Raw genomic sequence first — 21079 nt, 5'->3', positions numbered from 1 at the left:
GACTGGGCTCAGACTGCCCCCTGCATAAAATTAGGCTGAAGCCCAAAGGATGCAACACTCCTGAGTGAGAAATTTGGGGACAGATTGCCTTGGAACCTTCAGAATCGCACATTCTTCTCACGAGAGGTTTTTTTCCGTTCCTACTGCCCCATGTCCTTCATAAAAACATGACTTGAGGGTCAGGATTACCTCACACAATGTAGGAGATGGAGAGGATAGTAAGTACAAACAGGAAACAACCTTCTAGGAACAAAGGGGACTTCTTACAAAAGAACCGTTAGAACCAAGCAATTCCTTAAATAGGTAGGGTTTAAAAACTCAAAATATTCTGCTGGATACAGATAAGCCCTTGGATGGCTTTATAGCAACTCTTGGATATGGGTTGTAACAACAAACTAAATATAAAAATTACAAATGTTTCTGCCAAGGTGATGCATTTACCTTACAAGAAACCCCAAGCATAGACCTGCAACTGGATTTGATGCAAGACTATAAATTTAATCAGGTGAACCAAACTTGTTTCCAAGGACAACAATAAGAAGCTGCCAAAGTGTACTTTAAGGCCACAAAGACAAACATCTGTTTGAAACTGCAGCAAGTGGGGGGGAAACCCAGTATACCCAGGATGAATTTGGCAGAGAGGTCCTTTACTTGCAGATTCAATACATGAAGTATGCTAGTTATCCTACTTATCTTAAGGTAAATATCTAGGAGTACCCGTAAGACACATTAAAGAAACCTAATCTAAACTCATGTCTTCTTCCTCATCCTTCTTGTCTTTTGAGTCTCCTTCCTTTTGATCGGATTTGACGTTGTTTTGCATTGCTTTTGCAAACGCCTCGACATCTGAAAATAAGACACATCAAATTAATAACATGGCAGCATGCAATAGAAAAGCAGGCTACTTAATGCATGGCGCCAAGTGAACAGCATATGGCAAAAGGAAGACAACTACCCAGGACGAAAAGCCTGGAGTAGGTGGACAAAGGAAACATCTGAACATCTGTGTTGGTCTGTAATGGTCTAACCACCCCCCTCCCCATGTTCATTGCAGCTCAGACCTGTCATGTACTCAGCCTGCAAAATGACATTCCAGTCCACATTCATAACTGGGCAAAAAGCACTGCATTAGAAGCAGTGTGTCACCATTCCACAGTAATCTTTATACTTCGCTGGGTTACAGAGAGCTGAGCCAGAGCTGCCACCTTTTACCCTGATTCTCTGCCTTCAAGAGGGCTTCAAAATCAAGAAGGGATATGGACTCTGGTAAAACTGCAACACAAAGGACCTCTGACCCAGCAGGAGTTTCAGTGCCTACTGCACAGCCACTGAGCAACTTTGGGTTTATTGACAGAAATGAACTCACCTCCTTTGTTTGCTGCATCTACTGCCTCAGCTGGTAGGCCAAATTGGCTCATTAGAGGTCCCAGCTGCCCAGAAGCCAAGGCAGCGCTGAACATGCTGAGTGCCTGCAAAGAAAAAAAGCTATGTCAAATTCCAAAAAGATTCTATACAGCAAAGGCTGAGCAGCCTTTTTGTTTCCTGCGGAGGGCAGCATTCCTTCAGGTGCTGCACTCTGGTGGCAGCCAGAGATAATAGTATTCTGGATTAACAATTCCAGAATAAAGTCTATGCTGCTTCAGTTTTCAACATAGCTACTTGAAGATTAGAATGCCCACTCCTCCTATGTAGGTGCACTCAGAAGTAGACCGCACTGGGCTTGACAAGGTTAATTTCAATTATAGGGGTGTGTGGGGTTTTTTTTTGGGGGGGGGGGTTAAAGCACAAAGATCAATTAAGCTACTGCTCTGAAAAGTGGAATTTATTTCCAAATTTAGTATGTTGCCAACACCATACACAGAGTGGCAGCATAACAAATTGTTCTCAGACAGCTAAGGACCATACAGCCAAGGGAGGGAAACAAAATACCATCCCTTCCTATTGTTTAGAAGCAACATAGAATAAGGGAGCAAGCACTCGAAAGCAGGCACCCCCAAACTCGGCCCTCCAGATGTTTTGGGACTACAACTCCCATCATCCCTAGGTAACAGGAGGTCAGGTATGATGGGAATTGTAGTCCCAAAACATCTGGAAGGCTGAGTTTGGGGGTGCATGCTCTAAAGCCAGGGATGATGAAGAAAGAACTCTGGTAGTATGAAAGCTCGAAGAGGCATCAAAGGCAGCAATAAAATGACATCCAAGGCTACATGCAACGCCCAGCTCAGTGATGGCCTTTCTGAGATTTATTACAACAGGCAAACTGAAAAGGATTCAAACAAGAGCTTCTTCCATTCTTGCCAAGCTGGGTTGTCTTTTTTTTGGGGGGGGGGGTGGATTTCTAGCCAACTTCTTCAATCTTCTAATTAAAAAACAGCTTTCCCCACTAAGATTACTGCTATCAGCATTGAATTAATTCAGCAAGTAATTAGAGATAAGCTTGTGGGGTTACAGCAGAGCAGTGCCATCTCAGCCACTCTAAAGGCAGGTTTATAAATAACAAATCACAAGACTGCATTTAGCAGACACAAACTTTATTTTATTGGTTAGAGGGAAATGTGGCACAGTATCCTGAAACCGGGGGAAAGACAACCCAAATGGCTGACAGACACACCGTTGGAAAGGCCAGCCAGCAAATCTGACAGGATACACAAAGTGCAGTGTCTTGGTGTGTGAGAGAAATGCCGACACTTTTGCCCCTGTATCGTACATCCACACACGGGTTGCCTAGGACACCACTTCTGCCTCTTTGGTTTTCCCATCCTCATTCATCCATTTTTAAACTTGTAAAGACCTTAAAAGAGAAGTCAATTGCCTCATAACTAGACCTTCCCCATCACACAGATCTCCAGATGATGCAGGGATTTGTCCAAGATTCCTTCTGGTGTGCTTCAGCCAATTCCACCCAGTATAAGTCAGTCCTCCTACTTAGGCCAAGTAGCTGCCTCCAAGTGTATTTTCCAGGTATACCAAAACTTTTACCTGCTGGAACTGTGGAGAGGTCAGTGTGTTCTGGATCTCCTCTGCTGTCTGTGGCAGAGATTCCCCGGAAGGAAGATAAGGCAGCAAGCGCTCTTGAACCTCTGTATTTGCCAGAATGGGTGCCATTATTTCCGGGGTCAGGACACTGGACAGGTCAACTGTAAAGAAACAGAACCAGAACGTCTGTGGCAGAAGTACCAAGAATTAGCAAAGCTGCTGTAGGAGAACTCTGTGAGTCACAGCACAGGTGTATCACAGGCACCACAATCACCTGTTGTTAAAGTACAACTGCAAATGGGAACAAGTAAAGGTTTGTATGACAAGGTGCAGTCAAGGACACAGGAAACAGCATAAGCATGGAGGTGTGGAAGAAAATATGGAGAAAATATGCAAAAAAAAAAAAAAAGAGGAAAATTGTTTTTAAAAGTTATGGTATAATGGCGTCTGACTCCTGCAATTATTGCAGCAATAAATAAATCATATTTGAAAATAGGGTGGAGGTGCAAATGGGAGAATGGAACTTTTTATCATTATCTGGTAGGTTTGCAGTTACACACAAAAATACTGGAAGATTATTATTAGAATAATAAGAAAAAAGTTTGGAAGATGAAGTTCCTTTAGATCCAGTACTGATATTGCTCAACTGTAAGTCCCCTATCCTAAAGAAAGACCATAAAGAACTTGCATCCTATTTTGATTACAGCTGCTAATTGACTAAAAACTAGTTACATTACTCACTTCCTGGAAAGAATGACCTGGTAAATGACCACTGTAATGCAGGGTTGGGGAAACTCTGGCCCTCCAGCCACTATTGGATTACAACTCCGAACATCTCTGACCACTGGGCCATGCTGCCTGGGGTGATGGGAGTTGGAGTCCAATGACAGCCAGAGGGCCACAGGATGCCCATCCTTGCAGTAAACACAGAGGCAAAAAACCACTTTATTACATGCCCCTGTACAAAGACACAAACAATATGATAAACAGCATGCTGCTAATACTGTTTCAGTAGGAAAAGCAACTAAGAAGGAACATGGAAGCACAAGGCAGGATACATCTTTGGTAAGACCTCATTTTTTGTCAGGCTACAGAGGCTCCCACACCCCCTTTTTACCTTGCTGCCCTCCTGCTCCAGCCGGCACATTCATCGTTGCCAAGATAGTCTGGAGGTCACTCAACTGGATGGGCTGAGTAGGGCTTGTTGCTGTACTGGTCCCATTTCCAGAACTCGGAGCAGGACTGGGACTGGTGGCAGTAGCAGTGGCAGAGGCTGCTGCGGGAGCTGTAGGAGCTGGCGTTACCCGTGTGGAAGAAGTACTGGAAGATGGTGTCACAGCTGCCGATTGGCTGCGAGAGCTAAAAGGCAATTTGTATAGTTAGCCTCTGCAAGTACAGTTTGAAGTCGGGGATGTTTCCCACAGCTAAAGAGCAAGTGAGAAAATTGCCATTCCAGCGTACCAACAGGTCTTCCCCTCCCCCCCAAAAGAAGCTCTGAGCTCACTCAACACAACCTAAGTAAGGAGGAGATGGGATGCCTCCTTCCTCAGTTTGAAATCCCAAACTTCTAAAATTGCAATTTAAAGATGAGCCCTAGAATTTACAGTGGTACCTTGGTTCTCGAACGGCTTAGTTGACAAACAAATAGGCTCCTGAACGCGGCAAACCCGGAAGGAAGTGTTCCAGTTTGCGAACATTTTTCGGAAGCCAAACGTCCAATACGGCTTATGCTTGAGTGCAGGAAGCCCCTGCAGCCAACTGGAAGCCATGCCTTGGTTTTCGAATGGTTTCGGGAGTCAAATGGACTCCCAGAATGAATTAAGTTCAAGAACCAACGTACCACTATACTACATAAGCCAAAGACTTATTGTTTATAACCCTACTGACCCTTTCTGATCTCCCATCTTATCCCATTTCCCTTCTCTAGCCAAATCCCGAAATGAGGTTCCACCTCTCCCACACATAGGAGAGATTCTCTTTAAATGTTAGACGGATACCACAGGAGCTACTTCCCTACAAGTTCGCCACACAGCACTGGCTGTTGGATCTGAAACACTGCAGCAATATGTAATAAAAACAGAAACCTATGAGAGAAATGTCCTCACTAAAATATTGTACAATTTAAACAGAGCCGCAGGTATTATTAAAGCAATCTGTTTCTTTGAAAAGGACAGTTATAAGCCAAGGTCCTCTTACCTGGAAGAAGAGCTGCTAGTTGGGGGGCCCCCACTTCCCAACAGACTAGCCAGACCAGGACCTGTCAGAGCACCGAGCCCACCTTCCATAAAGGAAAAAGACAGCATATGTGTTAGAGACTTCTTTTCATAAATAGAAAGTAGGCTTAAAGATGTTGTACTGTGTAGACTTCTTGTTCCAAATAACCAAAGTAACTTTACAGTTTTCCCCATCCAGAAACACAGATGTACAAACTCATATTGCAAGACCAGATGCTTTTTTACACAAATTCAGCAAGGAGCCGGAGGACTTCTTTGGTCAATTTGAAGGCTCTCACTGATTAATGGTCCACCCGGACTGAAAACATGCCTAAACCTAGGAAGGAATAGAAGACTCCTTTTTGTCATCATGCCAGCCTTTTCTTCATCTTAAGTGGTTTTTGTCCACTTTAAAGTATACAAACTTAAGCAAAAGCACACACATGAAGGATTTATCTGTCTAGCTCTTTGCCAAGTTTTGTTTGATAGTCCACTTTGATACTCGAAGCATTAATTCTGAGTCTCAATTTGTCATTCCTAAGCCAAACATCCTCAAGGGTAGAAACAGTTGCCACAGAACTAAGTTTGTGCTTCTGCCATGCTTTGTGTTAATAGCACAAGATGCTGGAAAACCTGTTTTTCTACGTTCTCTGAAAATTGCCTCCTGGTGGAATCATTCTATTCTGGACCACTGGATGGCAACAAGCAGTGAGGATGCAAAGTGGCTGCATGATCAGTCACTGAAGGATTCATGTATGCCATTAAGCAGGTTTACCATCACACACACAAGGAAATCTTACAAAGCGTGCACTTTCAATGTTCTGACAACACTGTATCTATGTTGCAGGCATTTAACGAAAGAATAGAGGAAAGAATGGATCAGCTCATGTTACTTGGTACAACTTTCTGTCCAGTGATATTTGATTTATTATGAACACTTTGCTTAAGAACCAAGTATAGTACCTGCAGGGAGCGTTAGGAAGAGATTAACCCAGACAAACACAATGTTGGAATGATTGTACAAAAGAAGCTTACCAAGTCCTCCTAAGCCTGTTGGTCCAATCAGCTGCATGAGCTGGTTATGGCTCATGTTTCCCAGAAGACTTTGCAAGCCACCTTCACCTAAACAGATAGAGAGCATATTATATTCACACATTTTTACTGCTCTCCATCTAAACGACAGGCAATTTAAAATGGCAGCAAGTTTTATGAGGAAAATCTCACTGTTTTGCTTCTAATATACAAAAGAGAACCACAGGTAAACCCTGGAGAATATCAAGAATATCCACACGTCTCATGTTTCCTAAAAATCTGTGTTTCCTAAACTTTTCCAAGTTAATATCTGAAATTGTTATGTTTGCCTTATAGCTTTATTTTTAATACTATTTTATTGTTCTACATTAATTAATCATCCAATTAAAGCTGGTTTTGAAAGTAGGTTTTGCAATGAAAGAATCAAACAAACAAACAAACCCCCTAAAGTATCAGAACTGGCTCTTAATACTAAGGAACACACAGAAAAGGACTCATGGAAAAGGTCTATACCTCCAAGGGCAGACAACTCATGGCCTCCACTTCCACTACCACCCAGAGCTCCAGGCATTGGTGGGTTGTTGAGATACTCATTCACCTTACGGCAGTGCTCCTCATCTTTCTCAGTCTTGGGCTCCTGCCGGGAGAAGAAGGAAAATGCATTTTTGCACTCCATGACAGATGTCTAATCCAGTTTCAACGTTACACAGCAACAACTAGCATCACTTATGCCTCGTTTCCCCTTCATCTGCTAACAGCCACAAACCTGCATCCAGAAGAAGAGCCGCTTGGATCCAGCTTTGAATTTCAACACATAAACGCGGCCTGTAGTGCACTGAGGCACCCTCTTAAATTCACAGTCATCAGGGAAAATAATCAAGTCCTGGAGTGGAAGAAGAGGGCAACAAATTATTCTTTACTTTCCAAACAAAACTATGCCAGTGGCATTACAATAAGCAAGAAGAAGAAGAAGAAGAAGAAGAGTTTGGATTTGATATCCCGCTTTATCACTACCCGAGGGAGTCTCAAAGCGGCTAACAATCTCCTTTCCCTTCCTCCCCCACAACAAACACTCTGTGAGGTGAGTGGGGCTGAGAGACTTCAAAGAAATGTGACTGGCCCAAGGTCACCCAGCAGCTGCATGTGGAGGAGCGGAGACGCGAACCCGGTTACCCAGATTACATGACTACCGCTCTTAACCACTACACCACACTGGCTTAGCAAGAGATCACTAAGCACTTTCTCAGTCAGGCGGCAGTTGAAAGTCTCTCCCATGACAAGCTTTGCAAGCTATGGGGAGTTACATAGATGCACATATTATGCCTGCCTCTAGGGAACATGCTTATCTTTTTCTTACAAGATGCACAAATTCCACACACACTTGAGATACATGTCAGGTGGCCAGGGAAGAAAGAAACCCGTTTCTTCAAACCACAGACCTCAATCTAGTACATAAATGTCTTTTAACACTCTCTTACGTACATTGATTTTAAACACGAAGCAGCGTTAAATCAATGCATACACCTTTAGGCCGCAGCATTCTACTTACATCCTCCACGTTCCCTGAAGTCCTGTCTTTCCAACAGAAGTGAATGAGGGAATCATCCGTTTGCTGGATATATACGAGACCTTTCCTCTTGTCCGGTGTAACAGTGCTGCCTTTCAAAGACATCTTTCCCGCACGGAACTCTACCAAGTATTTGCTAGATGAGCCCCGGGAGCCTGGCACCAGACTTGGAAATAAAGCACCAGAAGACATCCTGGAAAGAGATAATATTTCATAATAAGCACGTTTTCTCTTTCAAATATACAAGTGTTCTACCAGTGCCCAAATCCAGAGCTATGGCCCAGAAGAGCAATGGGTTTTGAGAATTCAGTCTTTTAAAGGTAAGGTAAAGAGCACCAATCTGACAGCCTAAATGGGCAGGGCCAAGCCAGAACTCCTGTACACCCTGAATAAGCAGACTCCCTGGGTGTGTTGAATCAATCACAGTATCCTTTCCATTTACAGGCAGGGGTGGACAATGTTTGTACAGGAGCAACAGTTCAAGCATCTCAGCAGTAATGATCATCTTCATTCAAGTCCTGCAGATAATTCTTCCTCTCTCTGTGCTTTGCAAACTGAAAAACAGCCTCTTCACTCAGATCTCTAGTACCAACCCTCCAACCTTCCTCTGATCTTTGGTAAGCACTTGACAGGGCTTGGGTCAGAATAGCATCAAGGATCAAAAGCCGTCTGGTTATGGGAACAAGCAATGATTGAAGGGAGCTTCCAGAGTCAGAATGCTTTGAGAGATATTTATGCAGAATCTGAAAACAGAAGAGTTAGAAAACCATTACTATAGTGCACCAACTGAAAAAGTACCACCAACTTAAAGAATAGATACATAGAACTAACAGCTAACTATCACTAGATCCCTGAAAATACTAGCAACTTGGGGAGTAAAAGCAAAGCTGAGGACTTGGAGCACCTTCAGAACAGCTTAGAGCAGTGTTTCCCAACCTTGGGCCTCCAGCTGTTTTTGGACTACAACTCCCATCATCCCTAGCTAGCAAGACCAGTGGTCAGGGATGATGGGAATTGTAGTTCAAAAACAGCTGGCGGCCCAAGGTTGGGAAACACTGGCTTAGAGGCTCATTTACATCAGACCTGATGGGAAAACTGGGGCCTATTTTGAGGATGGATCAGCAGATTTCTCCTTGTACTTTTTTAAAGAGTGTAAACTACTTTTCCAAAGCAGAAAGTATAAAAAGCATTTTAAAAAAACAACAGCTAGAATGCACTTCAGTGAATAGCACTAGCAGTTTTAATAGCTAAATCAAAATATGGGTGACCTGGGGTCAGTCACTGCCTGTCAGCCTAACCTACCTCACAGGGCTGTTCTGAGGATAAAATGAGGAGGAAGAAAACCATGTATGCTACCTTGAGCTCCTTGGAGGAAAGGTGGGATATAAAATGTAACAATACAGATAAATCAAAAGGCCCACAAACTAAGGAGTATTATTGAAAGCGGATTCTTTAGGGAATTAGCAATCAGCTAGAATTAGCCTTTTGTGCACACATATATGCCATGCCAGGAGGTGCCACAGTCCAAAAAGAACAGCTATTTGTGCAACAGTTACTGAAGCAATACTCACCAATGATAACAGTACTCCTGTGCTCAGAGCGCCAAGAAGTCCTGTAGCACCATTGTCCTCTCCAAACCAGGAAAAGCATCGTTGCCTGGCTGTGGCTTTTCTTCAAGTCAGACTTCTGATCATTCTTATAAAGAGCTACTGAGAACTTGAGTCTCTAGGGAGTGAACAGCAGCTAAAGAATTCTGGTGAAATGAATCAGATTGTACCCAAGAGGCAAACCCCTCTTGCATTCAGGTGTTTGTTTCCTGACAAAGGTTCTTCAGCTCTTAACTTACTGCTACAGGATCTCTCAAGTGAAATTGATTTTTTGCTGGCTATTGCTAACTTTTCAAATCCATTCTTCCTCAAAAAAGCCAAGAACTCCCAGGTCAGCTTGTGGCCCCAGGCCATACCACAAGGCATTTATGACAGCAGCACTTCAGAGTGTATCAGGTGACCCATGAGCAACAACAAGTGATGCAAGAGAACACAAGCATCATGAAAGACATTTGAGCAGAGTTATAAAGACTCTGTCATCAACATAGCTGGAGAAAAGAGGTAAAACACAATCCCGGACAAAGAAATATAGTCTTCTGGTGGGGGGTATAACAGTCCATAGCATCTCAAAACCATGAATTGTTTAGTCACTCCATACCAGACACTCGCCAAACCACAGAGAAACAAGGCAACAGCTGCTGGAAAACAAATCAAGCCTGGGAGAAACAAAACTGTGGCTTGCTTGCTTGGCAATGAGCCATCTCATGATTTGTTGAACAAACCATGGTTACAAACACAGCTACCGTAGGTACCTCTGCTTCCTCAATGAGGGGAAATAAGTTGCCAACCGCGTCTTGGAGTAGGAAGACCATTTTATTAATTCTACTGACACAAAGCAGACTGAATGCTAGCGCTCTTTAGAGCATTAAGGCACCATGCATTCTGAAATAAACACTGTACCAGTGGTTCTCAAACTTTTTTCTCTGGACCATACTTTCAGAATAAAAATTTGCTTGTGCCACATTGATTTTTTAATTGGTAAGAAATACATTGGAAAACACAACTAGGTTTGTCCTCAGCATCACTTTCTCTCATTTTGAAAATATATCTATCCATATTCTGCAAACAAATTGTTTTGATACTATACTACACTGAAATGTTTATTAGACTGTCCTTGAATCTTCCTGCCACACTTGCCATCCTCTCCTGCCACACGCTTTGAGAATTACTGCTCCACCCAAGAACTATGTCACAGAGACTAAAGGCACCTGTTATCACTCTAATTTCCTTGCATCATTACAAATACGTTCACGTTAAAATGATTATCATAAGAACAATGTAATATTTCCACCACCCTCATATTTTTGAAGCTCACATGGCTGATTCCTAGCTAAACAGCATGAATAAACTACCAGATTTTGGAATTCCCAGCCAATTACCATGTCACCTGTCGGGAAGCTGTTGGGACTATAATCCCTAACATCTCTAACCACTGGCCAAGATGGCTACGGCTGATGAATGTTCAAGTCTAACAACTATAGGACAACAGTTTCCCACCTCTGAACAAACAATATACTAAATATTTGGAACAAGCCCAAATATTTGTGAATGGCTAAGGAAAAGAACTATTATAGGTCTACCAGTTCATAATACACAGCCTTGCAAACTTCCAAGTTTGGGAAATGGACACAGTGAGAAGCAATTGTTAAATATAAAGCAGCGCATCTGTAAAGTTTGAGAACAGCACCATATTAAAGGATATCAATTGTGGGGCTGTACTGTTTTGAGGATTAGGGTCACAAGGCAAATTTAAGGGATGGCAACCCTTGAATCCTATCATTACTACTAGTTTTGATATTTGTAGATCTTAAGTTCAAACACCAGTTTAGCCACTGACATTGTCCAGCCTGAGTAGGTAGTTATGCTGAAGTTTATCACACGATGGAATGTAAACACTCCATGTAAACAACACAGGTCATCCCCCCCCCCCCCAAACTTTCTAAAAATGGTACACGGGAGAACAAACAGCAAGCAAAGTAATTATAGGTTCCAATTTGCAAAATGAAGTGCTTTGCCAATTAAACACAAAGCAATAGGGTAGGCAAGTGGTATCATGTACTGTGCATTTTCCCTTTGCTGTAAGTTGCTTGCAGACCTTCGGGTGGCAAGCAAGTAAAAAGTTGACTAATAATAATACTAATAACACCACCAGAAACCAATGTCCTTTTGTTCTTGGGACTGCGTGGAACGGACGACCAAGAAAAAACGGGAGGGAAGCAGGGACAGAGGAGTGACATACCCCAGAAACGGGCAGTGCAAGAACTGCAGAGTGGAAAGGGGCACCCGCACACGCCGAGGGTCATCTAGCCCAACCCCCTCCAATGCGGGAACATCCTGGCACCCTTTTAAGCTGCGGCGTTTGGCTGCTGTTCCCCACTGAACTTAGTCAAATTTATAAACGATATGCCTTGGAAGCTAGGCCGGGGGGGGGTACGTTACGCCCCCCTCCTCCTCCCCCACGTGCGAATGGGGTCTCACGTCTGCTCCCCCCCCCCTCCTCAGGGACTTTTTGACAAGAATGAACATTCAGCGACGGGGCGAGTCTCCCCCCTTTAGCAGCCGCCTCCCCCACCGCCTTCAATTTAAGGGCGCCTCTCTCTCTCGGCCTCACACGCGAGGACCCCTCCCCCCCCCCGCTCGCCCCTCCCCCACTCTTGCCTAATTGGCACCCCCCTTACTCCCCCCCCGGTGGTTGCGACCTCCAGGCCTCCCCACACACACCCGAATCCCGCCCCGAAAATTACCTGCCGCCTCAGTTCGCCCCACTGTCACCCGCCCCGTGTTCGCTCTCCCCCCTCAGACGCTACCGCACTTCCGGCCGGATGAGGGAAGCGGGGGGGAGGGGTAGCCTTTTGCTCGTCACGCCGGAAGCCCGCCCTCTTCCCTTCGCCCACTCTCCACCGCCATCTCCCCATTGGCTGGGAGGCTGGCTCCTCCCCCGCCGCGCCCGCACAGGCCGGAAGGGCCTGCCACTCGGAAGGAACGCCGCTCGCCAACAAGCCCCCGTCGTGCACCGCGGCCTCCGCCCCGCCTGCCGGCTATTGTGCTGTGTCATGTCGGCCGGGCGGGGAGGGAGGGCGCGGCCTCTAGCGGCGCGCGTTGGAACTGCATGGGGATTGCGCCGTTTTGCGGGAGCTGAGGATGAAGAGCTTTGTGGAGCCCGCAAGCTTGCGCGGTGCTGGGTTGGGTGCGATAAAGGGGCCGAGAGGCAGCCAGCTGCTTCCTCAGGCTATATGAGAGAGGGCAAAATTATAATTATTTTTGAAATTGACTTTCTCTAGGGTTCGCTTTGGGGTGTTTTATATATGGGCCACTGGTCCCATCACCTCCTGGCAAATAGAAGGGGAAGAAATGGAGGCAGTGAGAGATTTCACTTTCTTGGGCTCCATGATCACTCGAGATGGTGACAGCAGCCACGAAATTAAAAGATGCATGCTTCTTGGGGGAAAAACAATGACCAACCTAGACAGCATCTTAAAAAGCAGAGACATCACCTTGCCGACAAAGGTCCGTATAGTAAAAGCTATGGTTTTCCCAGTAGTGATGTAAGGAAGTGAGAGCTGGACCATAAAGAAGGCTGATCACCAAAGAATTGATGCTTTTGAATTATGGTGCTGGAGAAGACTCTTGAGAGTCCCATGGACTGCAAGAAGATCAAACCTCTCCATTCTGAAGGAAATCAGCCCTGAGTGCTCACTGGAAGGACAGATCCTGAAGCTGAGGCTCCAATACTTTGGCCACCTCATGAGAAGAGAAGACTCCCTGGAAAAGACCCTGATGTTGGGAAAGATGGAGGGCACAAGGAGAAGGGGACGACAGAGATTGAGATGGTTGGGAAAGTGTTCTCGAAGCTACCAGCATGAGTTTGAGCAAACTGCGGGAGGCATTGGAAGACAGGAGTGCCTGGCATGCTCTGGTCCATGGGGTCACAAAGAGTCGGAAACAACTAAACGACTAAACAGCAACAATAATATATGGGGAGTGATTCATAAATCAAATATTCATCACTTAGGAGTGTAAAATTATGTGTGGCGTGCAGAAAGCGGGTAAAGGTTTTCTTCTCACACAACGCTAGAACTCGTGAGCATCCACTGAAGCTGAATGCTGGAAGGTTTAGCACAGATGAAAGAAAGTACTTCAAGCAGAAAGTTGTTTAATCTGTAGAACTCTCTGCCGCAAGAGGCAGTGGTGGCCACTGACTTGGGTAGCTTTAAAAGAGGGTTTGACAAATCCATGGAGGATAAGTCTATCAGTGGCTATTAGCCATGAAGACTATTGCTCACATTGAATACCAGTTGCTGGAAACCAGAGGAGGTGAAAGAGCTGTTGTGCTCAGGTTCTGCTCTCTGGTTTCCCACAGGGATCTGGCTGGCCACTGTTAGAACGGGATACTGGAATAGATGGGCCATTGCCCTAGTAATTTATTTCCCCTCCCTCCCTTTTTTTGTTAACAACAGAGCCATGGTGTGGCACAGGACTGGGCAATGTCTGGTTCTCAACTGCTAAACACTGCAATATACTGATATATCACAATGTCTGAAATAAGGATGGAGCTATGCAGAGGCATTGCCTGGCTTCATGGGTTTTCCCACATTGTGATTTTTGCATCACACACACACACACACATACCATGATTCGCAATATACTGCCAGGTCAAAAATTATGAAACCGATATCAAGAGATGGATTTCAAACTGGTTTTGGTCAATATATCAGTATATCGTCCAGCTTGGCTGTAAACCTCTCTGAAAACAAGGTCAGAGGTGTGAGAGCCGGTTGCTGGATAAGGGAGGAAAGTTCAATCTGCACAAGCTGAGAGACACTCCCTTCAGTTGGCATGTAGGTTGAGAGAAGTTATATGTTAATATATTACAGTGGTACCTTGGTTCCCAAACAACTTAGTTGTCAAACAGATCAGCTCCCGAACACTGCATACCTGGAAGTAAGTGTTCCGGTTTGCGAATGTTTGCTGAACGTCCGACGTGGGTTCTGCTTGAGTCCAGGAAGCGTCCGCAGCCAATCGGAAGCCGCACCTTGGTTTTCGAATGGTTTCGGAAGTCAAAGAGATTAAGTTTGAGAACCAAGGTACCACTGTACCTGGAAGCTTCATAGCTCAAGTTCCAACTGCCTCTAACATTATTCTGTGATCAATCCTACAAGCAATTGATCGTATAAACTTCAGTGGACAATGCATTCCTCAAGTCAGGAAAATTTATATTCATCCCAGTATGGATGTTCTGGAATTGAATTATCAGGGCATTTAGCAAACTCTTTGCTCTTTTGGTGTAGGCAGTGTCCTGGTATTGAAATTACAGTCCTTACTAATTTCAGCCTGAATACCCTTTTCAGTATCACAGGTGCTCTCACAGTCAGAGGTGTGAGGGCTGGTTGCTGGATAAAGGAGGAGAGTTCAATCTGCACAAGCTGAGAGACACTCCCTTCAGTTGGCATGTAGGTTGAGAGAAGTTATATGTTAATATATTACAGTGGTACCTTGGTTCCCAAACAACTCAGAAAAGATGATAAGCAACCAAAACATAGTTGAAACCCCATCACTTTAATAATAAGAAAATATATTTTAAAATTCTAAAACAGAGCAGTATTAAAAAAAATCATAATAACCTAACACTTTCGAGTTCATGACGGTGGGCCCTTTGTTGTTTCTTCCACTGCATCACCCTTGTATCAAATGTGTTCCATCCTTCAAGCCTCCTATTCGTGTAGAGGCAATGGGGATGTGATATTTCTTTATCCCTCCTTCAATATGCTTGTGCAGGAGTTGGGCCTCACAAATAAAGGATGCTGCACCATACCAATTCCAGGAGAGAACTTGACGATTTCTCTCCTCTCATGAAGCTGCGGAATGGGAAGAAGATGCATATGAACCGCTTCTCCCACTGCCACTCAGATGGCAAAAGCACAAGAAGGTCCAGGCAATCCAAAGTTGGCAACTTCATTACAGCAGCAGTTTGTGCAGTGGGAGGTGCCTGCAGGGATGGCATATAATATGATCCCAAGTTGTTGTTTTTTAGGTCATTGGGTCCACCACTGCAAGAACATTGTAACTACATTTCTCTACAAATGATAAACAATGTAAAGGTATGTGTGAGGGCACATCCCTAGGATCAGTTTAACTGGGTCATGTTGTTTTCATTGAAAGCAGGATCAGGGCCGGCCCTGCCATGCCACAGGTTCAAGCAACATGCTTCAGGTGGTACCAGGTGAGGATGCGCATGAAAGACTGGCAGGGATTAAGTGCAGCAACACAAGTTTTTTTAAAAAACTTGGCAATAGTGGGGAGGGGGGTGCCATTGGGGGTCTAATTCAAGAAGGAAAGGGTTACTGGGCTGGCCCTGAGCAGAGCTTCATCCACTCCAGCTGGGTCAATGCGGCAAAGGTGTTATCAGCTCTTATTCTGAAATAAATATCTGGGAATAATATTTGTCAAATGAGTCAGAGTCGGGGGAGGAGAGGAACCCTGCTAAGAATCAATGACAAAGCAAGAGTTGGAAGTAACTTGTCTTCTCCAAAACAACCTTTATTCAGATTTACAGTTTTAACATTTATGTCCACAAACCTGTACAGACTTCTCTAAAAAGGTAAATATGATTTTTTATATAGTTAATATAGATGGGTATTGACAGTTATTAAATATTATAAAAATAAATCCATTTCACTAAAGCCTCTTATTTTTTATTATTATTATTATTATTATTATCCTCTGACGTTTTCATGCAACGTGGATAAGGCAAAAAAATACAGTGGGCACAATCTGCCAGGAACTGCTCACCAGCGCAAACCCCATTGAAGTGACTTGGAGTTGCATTTGCGCACACCATGCACAACTGGAGCAGCGAAATGCTCTCTTGCAAGCCCGTTTTGTTTCAAATGAGGTTTGGCTGACAGAAATTCCAAGTAGACTGTGCCAGGTATGTAAATAATCATTAAGAGGGATACAGCAAAATAAGTAAGGCAAAATAGAACAGCAATAGCAGCAGCAGCAGAGAGTGGACTGGGAAAGGGGAAATATATATATATAGTTTAATTTTTCCATGCTATAAAAATCATACTAAAAATCAATTTTTCTGTGTTAGAACTGTTAGCTTTACATAAATTTAAATATTGCTTTATTTTACAATTAACCCGAAAGCACATGTGTATTTTGAGAGGCAACATTACAGTACATTATCAAATTAATTTAAGAATTAAAACACTACATAAACAGGAACAGCTACATTTTATCTGCAACATTAAAATACAGAATACAGTAAACAGGAGAAAGATTAAAGACCACACTAGGCACCTGACTGTTTGCATGATTACATCACAAGGTTTTTATTAAGTTTTTTAGAATCACAAGCTACCTGAATATTACAGTTTGTGATCTGAAGCCTCTTGCAACCTTTGTAGATTTGGGATGGAACCCTTGGAAGCAAAAATTGTATCAAAATTCTAATGAAACATGTTTGTGGCTCATGTACGTGCTCATTAATTTATGATTACTCACTTCAAAAGAAAATAGATGTGACTGCAAATGCAATTGTGTGGAGATTTTAATCTAATCATGGTTCATCTCTTAATCTGTGCCATGGATTAGTAAATGTAGCATAAGGCAAAATAAATGGTTGCAGCTGTACGTTGTTATGATCCATCCCAAATTGTAGGCAAGGTGCAACAGCTACAAACCCAATTATACTTATATATCTTGGTGAAAATAAAAGTTTTACCAAGCTCAATCTATCAGGAAGGTGCACTTTCCAGAGTTAGTTTCATTTTCAGAGCCAGAAGGTAAAACAAATACTTTCTTAGCAGGATCTCGAATATTTTTTTCCTTTAAAATAAAAAAGTATCTATACCTTCCAGTCAATGTCATCCTGCCAGAGGACTCAAGTTATTCATAGTGTCATGCAAGTCTGGCATCCAGCCAAATCAGTTAAAATAATAATGTAGCCAATTCTACTGTGTGTGGAAATGGATGTGGGAGCGGGTGAAGACTATCAGAGGTTTGTGGACACATTATATTTCTGCAGAATTTATCCCTTGGCAATTGGCTTTATCCAAGATTAATGCTCTACTGCCATCGTGCTATGCCAAAGGTAGTCTAGTGTTACCATTCTTGCTTCTAATTAAAAGTAATTCAAAGTAAACACAGCTACCTTCGGGTACAGCAAGAGGCAAAGCAACGACCCCAACCGAAGGCCCACAGAGCTATTATGTGCACAGGCAGCCTTGCGCCAGCAGAGCATCCCTGTTTACTTCAGTGTTAACTGACAGCTTCATACAAGCGTTAGGGATGTGCATGTGGCATTCTCGCCAACACTGAAGCAGCAGCGGCAAGGAAGCCCTTCTCTAGAAAGGCAACCATCTGCACATCAAAGCCTGGGGATACCGACCAGCAGGGCTAATGTGTGCACAAGCCACAATTCAAACCAATACAACGGAAAGTGAGCAGCCAGGAAAATAAGTAACTCCACAAAAAATATTTGCTTTAAGTTAAAATCTACCTTAACATTTAACATAATTAATTTCAAAAGTGCTTTTTCGCATGGAGGTGTCAAATGGTCAACTTTGTAAGGCAGTGCTTAAGTTATGGAGGTGGTACCAATAACAAGTGCAGGTTAAATGTAAACAAGCTAGGTGACTATCTTTTTCTTTAAAAGACAATTTAATATTACAGTTAAAGCTTTTAAGGGCCTCAAACTTTAGTGTGTATTTTAATTGGAATCTATCCTCGTGCATTATATTTATATAAATTCCTGACCTAGCAATAGGCAGGTTAGAAATTAAAGACAAAAGCGGGAGAATGTGTTTGCAGTTTTATAAACAAACATTTTCAGTGCAATTCATCATTTACAGAGTAGCAATTGCTAAACTAAACCTCTCACTATTTTCTCCAGGATAGGTGGCAGCTCAGACTTCCTCTGATTGGAACCTACCGACTTTTCTTCCCACTATGTGTTAAATGGCTCTGTGAAGGCACCACCATTGTGGTCAGGAGTGTACCTGGGAAAGATGGGCAGGAGGTCTAATCTGTGGGCATGACTTACATGTACGTATACCAAATGCAGAATGAAAGTAATGGAAATTATTCCCTTAAAAATCAAAAATCAAATTGAGCATACGAATGGAAATAAAGCATGGATTTTAAACAGTTACATATTTAAAAACTGGAGAACGTCTTTCATCTTGACATGCAAAAAATATCCCTTGCCAATTTATTTTTAAGCTTTAAGCTGGGGCAACTGCATTTCTTCTGCAATTCAAAATTAAAAGTAATCCTTGCAAGCATTAGTGTAGCATGCCACAACTTGTCTATATGCACAAGGTGGGAGTAGCTGTAACTTTTTAAAAATAAAGATATTGGCTTAAAATTCATTTTCCTCTACCATTGGCCAGAAGAGAGGAGAGAGAAATTGAATGTGGGCATCTTCCCTCCCTCCCTCCTTCCTGCCAGCTATCTGTTGGGAAAAGGGAGACAAAACAAAAAACTCAATGCTGTCAAGACTGGGACAAATGCTGGGCACAATATGAGCAACACATTAATTGTTCATGAACAATTAACATAGTATTAGGAAGCAGGTGGTATTCATTCATTGCAAGGGGAAATGGGAAATATACAAACTACAGTGGCACGAGTTGGGTGGTCCAGGTGACCTGAGGGAAGGGCATTCTCCATACGTTTTAAGCCCTGCTGAAATAAAGAACGTGAAGCTGCAATACTTGGCAGATTAATGCCCAAGGACAACATCAAGTTTAGTGCTAAAAACAAGGCACGCTAGTCAAAGACGGTTCTCTCAGTAGTGTCTTTTATTGCCTTGAATGCTTTCATGGGAACTTCTTTACTGGAAATATTAATGTAATGTGACTAAAATAATGCTGCAGTCAAATTTTCCTGCTCCATGGGCACTGCAACAAAATAGCTATGCAATCCCAACAGCTGTTTTTTAAATAAACGTCTCTAAAGCTTTACTTCTTTAGATGCACTTCAAATTTCAGGTCTTGGGTTGACATCTGCAAGTATGATGCTTCAAAATATATGTGAAAAGCAGATTGGACTCCTTAAATATATAAAGTGGTAAATCTAGAATAGCCAAAATACTATAGCCCCTCATATTATATCCACATAATTGATCACTAAATTGTCCTTGCAACCCCTCCCGATGTCAGTAATTTCAGTGAATTTCACAAGGAGCTTCTCTCTAATTTCATAGATTTCACAAATTTAACCATTTGTTTTTGAAAATGTTTTAAAATGGGTGAATTGCCCACCTGATTTTTCTTCAAGCCCACAGCTAGTCAGTAATGTTTACCTGACTTCTAGAAATGTATAAATAACCAGAAAAACACTCCCCTGTCCATGACTCAAATAGCTCAGGGATTATATGGCTTTCCCAAAGTTTAAATCTGCAAAAATAAATCCACTCTCAAGAAAGTTCAATGAAAGCTTCCGTTAAATCATCCAGCTTTAGCCAAAAGGTAGCAAGAAGGAATTGCTTTTCAAGAATCAGTCCTGACACAGTCAGTGCTTCAGAACAAGCATTAAAAAAACCACACCAAATCATGACCTTTTTGCAGATACATTCCAAGTAAATTCAAAGAGAAAGGAGTGTGTGTTTGTAAATATGCCTAAAAATCCTGAATAATGTCAACCTGCCAAAGCAGGTATGTCTGAACAGAAGCAAAAATGTTGTTTCTTACATGTTACACACAAAGCACCCTGGTCCTATAAATATTTCCAAAGTGTCATGTGTTTTAAAAGAAAAACATTCTGAAACTTCAAACAAGAAAGTGCCTGCTATGAACACCTACAAACCATGCCCAACATTCAATGCAGAAGTTTGTTTGGGGGAGCGGGGGAATCACAGGTACTTCATTTCATTGATAATCACAGTGCCCTAAAATTGAGGCAGAACAGAGTAACAGCTTCCGAAACTGCAAGTTAAGCCTAATGCTATATTTGTCAAACTTTTAAAATTACAGGCGATTCAGAAGACTCCCAAGAATTCCAGTTGCTCCGATTCTCATTAGATACCTTTCCAATGGCCTCAAGCATATTTCTGTCGTACCGATTCACCATTGTTGCTCCAAGTTCAGAATACTTAAAAGGCATCTCTTACTACTGACATTTAAGAAATTCCTTGGCTATCATCTTTATTTAAGAAGTTACACGTTGGAGTCAGTACTGCCTCCCTTCTGGCTACACTGCGTTAGTTCTGGCCAAAAATAAAATGACAAATAAGCAAACAAAAACGTGCAAACCACTTTCCTCTGAAACATGATAATTTCAGGTTGCAGCTTTAGGGGGACATTTTGGCAATCAAAATTGTGACAATTCATTCATTGATGACTGATAATTTTCATTAAAATTTAGCTTTAGAAAAAGGATGGTTTCTGGTCATGGCGGTGCCAGAGTCACTGGAGTAAAGTCTGCCGAACCTGGGCAAAGGAGCAACTGCATTCAAGATTTCAGTATATATCTGGACAGTCAAAGAAGTTTCTATCAAAGTACCCTCCTGAGTATAACCAGTCAGGAGTCCCAAGGTATGGATTGGTGCCCTGATAAAACCATCTGTGGAAAAAAGGAAGACAGTGGGCTGGGGAAATGTTAGGTGCAACCGTAAAATACATTAATAAAGCCTAACCTCTGTTGCCTAAGCTCTGGTAACCTCCAGGCTAAATGACTGT

General features: G+C 42.8%; 2 protein-coding genes across 4 annotated transcripts in view; both read right to left on the bottom strand.

Annotated features, from left to right (window-relative positions):
* Positions 1–477: 477 nt before the first annotated feature.
* Positions 478–12288, bottom strand: ADRM1 (ADRM1 26S proteasome ubiquitin receptor). The gene is made up of 10 exons (XM_028735387.2): positions 12140–12288; positions 7771–7981; positions 6988–7104; positions 6735–6858; positions 6225–6311; positions 5173–5254; positions 4094–4335; positions 2980–3137; positions 1367–1469; positions 478–846 (listed from the first exon to the last, which is right to left on the bottom strand). Exons 2-10 carry the CDS (start codon positions 7978–7980, stop codon positions 740–742), a joined length of 1230 nt encoding a protein of 409 aa, XP_028591220.1. The 5' UTR covers position 7981; positions 12140–12288; the 3' UTR covers positions 478–739.
* Positions 12289–15900: 3612 nt separating this feature from the next.
* The window catches only part of OSBPL2 (oxysterol binding protein like 2), a 69239-nt gene continuing 64060 nt past the window's right edge, over positions 15901–21079 (bottom strand). For all 3 annotated transcript variants that reach the window (XM_028735384.2, XM_028735386.2, XM_028735385.2), the window contains one exon: positions 15901–20963. In XM_028735384.2, coding sequence (XP_028591217.1) covers positions 20861–20963 — 103 coding nt within the window. In that variant the 3' untranslated portion in view covers positions 15901–20860. The remainder of the gene's footprint in view (positions 20964–21079) is intronic.

The sequence above is a fragment of the Podarcis muralis genome, chromosome 5 (genome assembly GCF_964188315.1).
Source record: "Podarcis muralis chromosome 5, rPodMur119.hap1.1, whole genome shotgun sequence".
Taxonomy (NCBI): domain Eukaryota; kingdom Metazoa; phylum Chordata; class Lepidosauria; order Squamata; family Lacertidae; genus Podarcis; species Podarcis muralis.
Note: the sequence above shows the minus strand (reverse complement) of the source record. Positions and strands in the feature narration are given on the sequence as shown.